Here is an 11,384-nt window from a genome sequence, read left to right as displayed (position 1 = left end):
TTCATGTACTGTTGTTTTGTTTGACTCTGTTGTGTACGTGTGTTAATTGTGACATTACTTGTTTTTATTGCATGGAGCTGTTAGAAGGAGTATGTCAGACGGGGAAGCATTAAATACACAGGACTGAAATTGTATAAGAAGCGTGAGTATTAAACCTTTTTTATTTTATTTTTATTTTAAAAAAATACGAGTTATCTGATTATTATGTAATAATTATAAATTAATGATGCGAGTTCTTCTGTTCTGGTTACTGCCTACTGGGCCAAAACAATGCTTTTTGTGCAGTTCATTCAACTGCACCTTTACATTAATTACCCATACCAATTAAACAATTTTTGGGATAACTTTCCGTATGGCGCCACCACTTTTTCACTCATTTTTACAAAAAGGGATATGTCAATCAGGTAAATTAGATACTATATTATTTTATTTCGAATGAAAAAGTGGTGGCGCCATATGGAAACTTTTCCAATTTTTGAACTAAAAGTCTGCCCACACATAAACAAAAGTTGGGCTGAGGCATGAATTGACACAAACTTAACTTTGCAGTTCGTATTGTATTCTTTCATGACACTGGACACTAGTATATTATTGGTAATTGTCATAGAACAGTCTTCTCACTTGGTATGCATAAAGGAAAAGTTTCCGTATGGCGCCACCACTTTTTCATTCGAAATAAAATAATATAGTATCTAATTTAGCTGATTGATATATCCCTTTTTGTAAAAAAAAGTGAAAAAGTGGTGGCGCCATACGGAAAGTTATCCTGCATAAAATAACAAACCTGTGGAAATTTGAGCTCAATTGGTCGTCGAAGTTGCAAGATAATAATGAAAAAAAAAAACACCCTTGTCACACAAAGTTGTGTGCTGATGGTTGATTTCGAGACCTCAAATTCTAAAATCTGAGGTTTCAAAATCAAATTCGTGGAAAATTACTTCTTTCTCGAAAAAGGATGTCACTTAGAGGTAGCCATTTCTCACAATGTTTTATACTATCAACCTCTTCCCATTACTCGTTTCCAAGTTAGGTTTTATGCTAATAATTATTTTGAGTAATTACCGATAGTGTCCACTGCCTTTAATTTTTAAGGCCACAATGTTTCTAGTTTGTTGTCAGGGATGTCCATTCGAAATAAAATAATATAGTATCTAATTTACCTGATTGATATATCCCTTTTTGTAAAAATGAGTGAAAAAGTGGTGGCGCCATACGGAAAATTATCCAAACCAAGTCTCAAAACAGCCAAGGAAATAAAGCTGACTGTTTCTAATTCTATACGCTTATATGCCCTCTATTATCACAGTGTCTTTTGTATAGGGTTTCCTCTTGTAAAGTTTAACTGTTTAAAGCCACTTTCTGAACAGAACAAAAATTTAAAGTTCACAGATTTACAAATAACTAACAGGGTTTACAGAAGGTAATGGTAAAAGACTTCCCATGAAATATTGTTCCATGAAATGCTTTACTTTATGAGAAAACATTAAAACAATTATCAATTCTCGATATCGAGAATTACAGATTTATTGTCATGCCACGGCGAAATGTGCGGAAACAAGGGTGGGTTTTCCCGTTATTTTCTCCCGACTCTGATGACCAATTGAGCCTAAATTTTAACAGGTTTGTTATTTCATATAAAAGTTGTGATACATGAAGTGTGGGCCTTTGGACAATACTGTTTACCGATGTTGTGTGATTGCTTTAAGTGACTAGCCAGCAGAAAAGTCAATAAGAAAACTACAGCTTTCTTCAAAGCAATACTCCAGCGTAAATTTAGATGTTATTTCAACAGCCTACTTGGGAGAGTTTTTAGTAGTCCTTGGTTTGTTTAATTTACATTTTTCTGACTAAATTTTAGGGGATTCTATTTGAAAGCAATGTCATTTGTTTCACCATTAACCATTAAAAATGTTGGTAATTTATTTCTTAAGGTGAACAAATTCAGGCCTGATATTTCTTGGAAACAATAGAGGCCTGCATCAATTCTATTTTAAGAGAATTTCAAAACAGTAACAAAAAAAATTGGGTAATTTATTTTTTAAGGTGAACAAATTCAGGCCTGATATTTCTTGGAAACAATAGAAGCTTGCATTAAATTTGAGGGGATTCTATTTGAAAGCAACTTCATTTGTTTCACCATTAAGCAGGAAATGATTGCCCTTTTAATAGTTTCCTGAGCTGCAAGGATGATTGCACAATTCTGTTTTAAGAGAATTTCAAGACAGTTACACAAAAATGTTGGTATTTTATTTTTTAAGGTGAACAAATTCAGGCCTGATATTTCTTGGAAACAATAGAGGCCTGCATTAAATTTGAGGGGATTCTATTTGAAAGCAACTTCATTTGTTTCACCATTAAGCAGGAAATGATTGCCCTTTGAATAGTTTCCTGAGCTGCAAGGATGATTGCACAATTCTATTTTAAGAGAATTTCAAGACAGTTACACAAACATGTTGGTATTTTATTTTTTAAGGTGAACAAATTCAGGCCTGATATATCTTGGAAACAATAGAGGCCTGCATTAATTTTAGGGGATTCTATTTGAAAGCAACGTCATTTGTTTCACCATTAAGCAGGAAATGATTGCCTTTTTAATAGTTTCCTGAGTTGCAAGGATGATTGCACAATTCTATTTTAAGAGAATTTCAAGACAGTAACAAAAAAATGTTAGTATTTTATTTTTTAAGGTGAACAAATTCAGGCCTGATATTTCTTGGAAACAATAGAGGCCTGCATCAATTCTATTTTAAGAGAATTTCAAGACAGAGAATTTCAAGACTCCTAAAAGAGAGAATGGTGACATTGTATTTTTAAAACAACATGCTACAGTAACTACTCAAAAAATAATCATTTGCTACTCAAAACAGCATTCACCATGCACAACAATAATTATCAGCTTTGCCAGTACTGGTGGTACTGGATGAAATCATTCCCTAATTAGTGCATCAGACCATACCGAGTTAAAGCTCTTCCCTTTAATGTAATTCTATACCTTAAAAGCCAACCCTGTAGTCCCATTAGGAAATATTGTTTTCCCATATTGTTTTCTGTCTGTAGACTAGCAGACAAACCAGACGCGCTTACAGAAACACAATACCGATATGCCAGTATAATATTCCACACTGTCTCATCAGACAAGTGTACAATACAATTTGAAACTACAATACCAGTAAGCCGGTATCTATATTATATTACACGCTGCCTTGAATCTGTGGTGACACAAAGCACTATTAGTAATCAGCTTGATATAACAATGTAGAGTTTTGCATGTTTCACGCTTGAGTAATAATACAGGGCGTTCATTTCACTTTACAATGGAACAGTGTGAAAATATTCAGGAATTAAGTGTGAGACCATGACACAAGGATGACACAGGATTTATTGTTAGTGCTGCTCTTTAAGTGTTAGGGTAGGCCGTTTGTCATTCTTGATAGCTTCATCACCATAGTGAAGGCAGCAGTACCTACTAAGAGAGAAGAGAATAACGTAGATTGGATTTGAGGATTGCATGGTGAGGTATCATTTGTAGGATTTCAAACTTTGCATAAAGGGCCTTATTACCGAAAATACTCAGTACGCGCTCTGTAGGCGTTGAATGAGGTGCATGCTGGTCTAGCTGTAGCGCTCAAGTTTGATCCCTAGCTAGACCAGCATGCACTTCATTTAACAGTAAGCACTTGCGCAACAGGTATTGCGAAAAGGTCTATGGTGGAAATACGATAGTAAGGTTTGTGGTAACACCATGTAATCTCTAATTGAGTTGGGTTGGTTTTTTGGTATTAGGTAGGGTGTGTCATTCTTATTGATATGTTCACCATGTTCAGAGTTGAGTCAGAGAGATTAGAGAACAACGTAGATGGGATTTAAAGCATTGCATGGCGAAGTATCGATGTATTCTTGTTTACATCACAGAATTTGCTTTGCATTCGCTTTTGAGTGAAGTATGAATTTGGCATCTTTAAACCCCAACTACTGTACATGTAACAAACGTGTATTTCTTCACTGTTGTTGTATTCATGTCTATACTATTACTATACACGTTATACATCAATATTTAGCTCGGAACAGTGCAAATGTGCTGCAAGAAAGTGTCCCTGATGAAGAATTTGACTTCCCAACAGATTATTCAAAAAATAACCACAGCTTGACCCTTCAAACCAAAACTCCAGCATAAATTTAGACGTCATTTCAACAGCCTACTTGGGAGAATTTTGAGAAGCCCTTGTTTTTTTATTTGTATTTTTTGAACTTAATTTGAGGGGATTCAATTCAAAAGCAATATCATTTATATTGTTTCCCAATTAATACAGGAATTGATTGTGTTTTCAATAGTTTCCACGATAGGAAGGGCGATTGCACAATTTGAGGTCTATTTATAAGAATAATTCTTGAAAGACTGTTGACAAAAATACAGTGTTGATATTTTTATTTTTAAAAGTTTAAAAGTTCAGGCCCGTTAATTCTTGGAGACAATGGATGCATTTGGTTGTGTCGCCCCAGGTCATTGCCTTGGTGGTCCTTGAATTGCACATTTTCCTTTATAGGGACATTTTCTGTTGTAAACGACTACTCGTCACGTCACAGTAGCATCACTGAAATCCTTAAGGAGTTAAACTGGAACACCTTGAAGGACGGAAGAACATGCCTGTTATGCTTCGTTTTTGAAAGGGCAAGGTATTTTCTCATTGGTAAATGGCACGCTAAGAGAAAATTGTACATTTATACAATGTAGGAGCATCTCAAGGGCACCAAGCCAATCACCAGGGGGCATGAAGGCAATAAGCCGTTTGCGAGTATGATTGTTATATTATTATTATTATTGTTATTATTTCATCTTATCACAGTATGCAAAAGAAAGATCATATATAAATTATTTTCATTTGTGCCGGTAACTCCTCGAATTGGGCTACGTCCTGTTGCCTTAGATCTCGAGGGTCTTTCTTAGGATCCTCACTGTTCCCAACAGTGCTGCCTTCTGCAACAGATCTATTCTTACATTTGTCCCTATTTCGTCCAGATGTTTCCCCAGTGCTTTCAGAATGGTGCTGAGCGCTCCAACCACCACAGGAACTACTTTTACTTTCACTTGCCAAATCTTACAAAGTTCCCTGGCCAGGTCTTGGTACTTTTGGATCTTGTCCATCTCCTTCGAAGCTACCCTTAAATCTCCTGGCACAGCTACATGTATGTCAATGAGATGACACATCTTCTTTGCCTTAAATCTAAGACTACGACATCCAGACGCCTATGTACTATAACATAGTCAGTCTGAATGTTAAAGTCCCAGAGGATCTTGACCTGGTCGATCTCTGTAACTTTCTCCGGAACATTTTGCAGTCACCTAGACACCCCATTTCTTGCCCAGATCCCAATAAATTACCTTGGCCAACTTGATTATTATTACTATTATTATTGTTATTATTATAGGTTTTTAATTCTATTTTGATCCAACCAGTTTGTACATGTATACGTGTGTTCTTGTTCTTGTTCTTGTTCAGTGTCTGTCTGTCCTTCAAACGTCTCATTACAAGCCTTGGCTTCAATAAGAGTTATTTTAGTTTATCTCTATGTTTTCATGTTTTGATTCTGTTTTTGTCTGAGTGTTCTTGTTCATCCTTCAAGTTTCTCAGTACAAGCCTTGGCTTCAATAATATGCCTTCACACCCATCAGGCTTCATTTTAGTTTATGGTTTTGAGTTTTGATTTTGTTTTTATCCTTCTGTATATAATTATGTGCATAAGGTCTGAGTGTTTTTGTAATGTCATGTCTAGTACACTGCGGTTTCCTAATCAATTTCTTGATTTGTGCAATTCATAATCGTAGTCGGTAAACCAATTTTTGTATGAGGGAGATTGGCTGTTGCGTTGTTTATATCACATTGTGGGAATCTGCTGAGAAGATCATTAGACAAAGATACACATGCTGTCAAGAGTCTGTCCTTCAAAAGCTCACAAGAGCTTCCTTGACCAGTAAATTGCTTGACACTGTACTTCCTTAAGATTAATACCCCCCCCCCCCTATTGTGAGAAACGACTCCTTCTGAAGTACTTTCTCACTGAGGTTGACAATGTAGTTTGTTGGGAAAACTTGAGTGTACATTTTAAATTTGTTATGTTGCGCTTATCTTTTACAAATTCTTATTACACTTGGACTAGAGACACTTAAGACATGTACTGTCGTTGATTGCAGCATATTGCAGATAAGTATCCATCTGATAAAAAACCCATTATTACTAAGTTTGTTTATATTATTATTATTATTTTTGTAGTTCTTGTAAGGTTGCTGAGTTTTTAGGATGTTGACTGCATTATACACACACACATTTCAGGGAACGATTTCATCCAGCATTTTTGCGCAGCAAATTTTTTTGACTGAACAAAATTTGTGCATACTGAGAGGTACATGTAATAAAATTGAGTAGCAAATTAACATTTTTGAATAGCAACTGACACATTTTGCTTTGCTATATACAAGGGAGACAAATGTTGCTTTAAAAACACACCCCATAAAAGAAAATACACACTGCTAAGGTTCAAACTCTATCTAGCTATCAGGCTAGCTCGGTGGGCTAGTGGTAAGTTTTTTCTTCATAGAGCTCAGGAAAGTCCTGAGTATACATACACAGGGTAAAAAACAAATTGTAATGTTAAAAGCAATTTACATTTCAAATTATTTATCCTCGATTTGAAAATTTTAATCTGCTAAATAGTAAAAATTTTCAATTTTTGCTCTTCTCATTTAGGCTATAAAGGTGAATCTTAAGCTGGTGGATTCCACACAAGATGGAAACTGAAATTCCTTTCGAAGAACAAAGTCAAGGTAAAATGAAATGGTGCTATTATAAAAGTGAATGAACTCAAAGATAAATATAATCCATTTCTACACTGGCCGCACTTGGCATTGGTCCAGTTAATTTTGATTTATACCAGTGTTATTTAGGTGGAGCATTTTTAATGTTTACACTTTTTATTGACTTGTTTAACATGAAAGTAAACAGATGTCGTACTGAACAATTAATCATTGACAGCATTGGAGAAAATGTGTTTCCATGAGCAAAATGTATTTCCATTAGCTCGTGGTTGCCTTGTGGCTGGCGAGTAGTCTCCTTCACCGGACCCAAACTCTGGTGATATCGGAAGTGAGTGTGGTTCAAATCCTGGTCGTGACACTTGTGCCTTTGGTAGGGCACTTGACCATAAAAGGTTTGGCAGGTAGTGCATTCTGCTGTACAAGCCAGGCTCCTAGGTGGATGATGCCATTGCCTACATCCGTACAGACTGTGAAGGGGATAACCATGTTTTAGCCCCAGGAGTAGGTGGCAATGTGCTCCTTGTGACAACTGATTTGGGTTGATAGGAGCCCATATCAGTTAAGTGTAGCCCTTACGTTTAAATGGTCATCTGGCCTTGTGGTGTTAGACGATCTCTCAATTGTTTTTGTTGTTGACAATTTCACTCTTTTTACATTTAATATTTTATTTTTGTTTTATTTAGACAAACTGATTATCAATGGACGCAGCTGTAATGGGGAAAACAGAGTCAAGGTTGTCACTGATGTTGTAGTACCAGCTAAGACACTGAACAAGGAAACACTGACACCATGGAGTGACGTGGAAGGCTTCCAACCTAAGAAAGTCTCCGCTGAAGACAAGTTCAAAATGGAATCCACCAATTTGAATGAAGTTTCGAGTATGCAGGACTCGAACGGGTCCCCATGGAGAAATGTGGACAACACCAATGATGAAATAGCTCATTCCACCAATGGGAATGGTCCTGAGCGGAGTGTAACTCAGAGCAGTTCTGATTGGCCAGCAGTGTCCAATGGCGACGTAGGTACTTCTTCAGAAGATCAGACCAAAGATGCAAAACTCGTATGGGGTGCTGTCCAGAATGGTGAACAGAAAGCATCACATATTGAAGACGCAGATCTCCAAACAAACTCAGCTGATGCAGGGAAAAGTCAAGCAACACAAGATGGTTCCTTTGCCAATCCATTTGCTCAAGATAGTGGATTTGTGGACAACTTTTGTGAGATGTCGGAGACCGATTTGATATTCAAGTCAGGACTGGTTGATGAGGAGTTCAAAACAATTTGTGGTAAAAAAAACCTTAAAAAACCTAAAGTGTGCCATGTATCTACCGTCACGTTGCAGAAGTTCTATTTGCAATAACTTATTTACAGATTGTGAATGGACGTGCAGGCTTACACTGGAAATAATTTGACTTGATAAAGTTTTGTTATTTTTTTAATTACTCTTAAATAAAAATTTAAAAATTGGACGGAACAGGAATTAGATTTTCCTTCATTTTTTAATGAAAACAACAAATGAATAAATTTGCTTACTCTCATTGTCAGTCTGCATGTTTTTTCTCACGTTGAAACACCTTCTGAGTGGTTTCAGGGACTTAACAACTGTCAACCATTTGAAAAAAACTATAGTGATGGATGAAAAGTGGTACACTTTATTGTATTTCTTGTCAAATATAAACATACAAATAGTTCCTTTTCGTTTTTGGAAAGAAGGAAGAAAGATGGAGGTAGATATTTATTTCAGGAGTGGTTGAACTCAAAAAAAGAAGGATTTCTTGTATTGTCATTCTACAAAATGGTTTCTTCAAAAGTTCACTTTTCTCTGTCGATAGGAGCAAACATTGTCCTCTTGTGTTCAGTAGTTGTAAGTGTTGTATTAAGTAGGATTTGCTCCCCTATACAAGGGAAATAGTTCACTGCCTTTCTACTCGAGTGACGCCCATTTGCTTGTGGTTTCATCTGACAGGATGAGATCTTACAGAAAGTTTTTCAGTTGCAGCCTCCACCTGAAGCAAACTTAGAACACAACCTTACTTTGCTTTCTTCCAATCACCTCAAAAGTCACCTTTTCAATCAGGCAACAGGCATACCATTAATTTTCTCCATGTCTTAGTACAAGTAAATAGTTTTTCTAGATACCAGTGTTATACAAATCTTATTATTACTGTACTAGGAAGAAAGCCTTATTCTGTTACAAGCACAAAATGTACACTGGTACTGTGTAGTTCACACCCTTTTTGTCTATTTTATGCTACTAGCAATACTTGATGTTTGAAATCTAAAACAAAATTAACAAATACATTGCATTTTAATCCTTGTTTAAAACAGTAACTGCTGAGGAGGATGATCTATGGTCATCGTCGTTTACAGCCCCAGCAAATCAGTCAGTTAGCTCACCATCATGGGACCCATTCTCGCCCAATCAGAATCCAGCATTGACAGAGCCAGTACCAGCAATGCAGACCTCACCAGATGATCAAACGTCTGTGGATGAAATAACTTTGAAACTAAATAATGAACTGACTGAACCTTCATGCAGGGATCTCAGGGAGCAACCAATGCAAGTACCGGTAACAAGTATTCCACAACCAAAGACCACTCAGTATTCCACTTCAATAGTACTACCTCAAGATACCAGCCAACAGAGTACCACCACACTCTCCACCAATCACAGTGCTCATCAACATCACATTCCAGCCAATAGGGATCAAGCATTGGGTTCAAAACCCAAGACTAATTTGAACATTGGACAAATGTTGCAAAACACGGCATTCAAAGAGGTGATTTTGGATGAATCGTGGATGTCAGAAACTGACTGTCTGGAGACAAAGGTAAGATCATTTCTGCAAAATGCTGAATCCATTTTGAATGTACACTATATAAAATTAAGCTGCTTACCAAGTAATTATGTTATGGTCATTATGGTCATTGGAGTAGTTATCAATCCATGACCTTAGCTTAAATGTTAAATGGTTCCTTGCCAGGTAGACACCACTGTGGACACTTTACCAGGCAATATGCGCACCTGGGTTTATACGCGCATCTGAAATTTTCAGCGCGTACGCCGATATGCGCGAAAGGCCAATGAAACTAAGATGAATAAACATGCGATACAGCGCAAAGCTGTAACAAGGCATTAGTTTGACATCAATATGTTGTAAGGGACTTTGTTCCTTTTGTGCGTTTGCTTTAAAATTACGTGACTTGGTTTTATATGATAGGCGTACCAAAGTGTGATTTATTTCTGTTTAAATCCAAACCAGGCGCTGCTTGCAGATATTTATGGTAAATAATAGTGAAGCAGAATTGTCACAGGATAATTTATAGACACGAGTGATGGCATTTTTGTGGACGTCTCTAGACCTTTAATGCACAACGCATGACAGACGCATGGATTTCCAGTCTTTGATACATTTATTGGCTTTCAAATTTTACAAAATGGACATGTAGGAGAACACTTACAGTTTTTGTACGTGTATGTTCCTGCATCAACCTTAAAAAAAATTGGAAACTGTCTAAAATGACTATTTTTTTTCCCATTTCCATATAATAATAAGAATAATAGTGGCTTCCTAAATAGCACTCGTATCCATCCCTCAGTGATGCTCAAGGCGTTTTAACATTAAGTATTTTTCTGCAAGGTATTGTGGATCTATGTTTGGAAGTATGAGACCAATCCCAAATATGTAGGATATCAAGATAGAAACCGACAAGGTCTTATGTCGCTCTACACATCCAAACATATCTTCACGTAATCGCCACATTTTGGAGTGTTAGATTGTTCAGGTGTGATGATTAGCGACAGTCAATTTGCTTCAAGGCGATATGAAGGAGGTCTTGGTATGTTCCCAGTATGGAGTAACTAGCGAGATCATTAGGAGCAACCACTTCATGACATTCAACATTCCAAGTGAATTAAAGAGATTTGTGGCTCTCTGTGGTGCGTCCAGAATGACTCTCATTTAGGCTGGTGACTGAGCCTTTTCTGTCTCTGTCCCTCGGCTGTGGAATAAGCTTCCCACTCTTGTTAGGAATTCAAATTGCTTTCAAAAAGGCACTCAAAACCCATCTTTTCTCTGGTCGAATGTAATCTGGGTTTATCTTGTCTGCCCACCCCCCTCCTAATTCTTCTGGCTTTTATTTTATCACCAGACTAAAAATAAAGTTTTATTATTTCAAGTAAAGTGACAATCTGCTTTGTAAAGTTGGGATAATTTCAATAGTACAGGTCCTTCAGAAAATTATAGTGAATATTAGTGTTGCAAGAGATTATCTATATACATGTACATGTACATACATCATGTCATTCACGCCTGCACCACAGTACATGTTTGTCATTACAGTTTCTATTGAAGGGTTCCATTGGAATGGACTGGTCCTAATGAATATTCATTAAAAAGTAACTTAATTAGGAACCAGTTGGATTGTGCCTTTACAGTCTTGCATACATTGATGCAGATGTTACACTCTCCTTGGGTGTTTACTGCTAAAGAGCTATACATTGTATAGCTGTCAAAACCCATGTTAAAGCTTACTGTTGAGATGTGTAAAAGTGTTGCTGATGACACAAACA

General features: G+C 36.7%; 1 protein-coding gene across 2 annotated transcripts in view; it reads left to right on the top strand.

Moving 5' to 3' along the window:
* The window catches only part of LOC139946327 (uncharacterized), a 44,968-nt gene that overhangs the window by 825 nt on the left and 32,759 nt on the right, over nucleotides 1–11,384 (top strand). The window contains exons 2-5 of one of the 2 annotated variants that reach the window (XM_071943953.1): nucleotides 78–142; nucleotides 6,744–6,820; nucleotides 7,495–8,097; nucleotides 9,140–9,642. In XM_071943953.1, coding sequence (XP_071800054.1) covers nucleotides 6,784–6,820; nucleotides 7,495–8,097; nucleotides 9,140–9,642 — 1,143 coding nt within the window. In that variant the 5' untranslated portion in view covers nucleotides 78–142; nucleotides 6,744–6,783. Of the gene's footprint in view, nucleotides 143–6,743; nucleotides 6,821–7,494; nucleotides 8,098–9,139; nucleotides 9,643–11,384 lie in introns of both variants that reach the window. The other variant, XM_071943954.1, reaches the window with a different exon arrangement.

Source organism: Asterias amurensis, chromosome 13, assembly GCF_032118995.1.
Source record: "Asterias amurensis chromosome 13, ASM3211899v1".
In the NCBI taxonomy this organism is placed as follows: Eukaryota; Metazoa; Echinodermata; class Asteroidea; order Forcipulatida; family Asteriidae; genus Asterias; species Asterias amurensis.
This window is presented reverse-complemented; position numbering and strand designations above follow the sequence as displayed.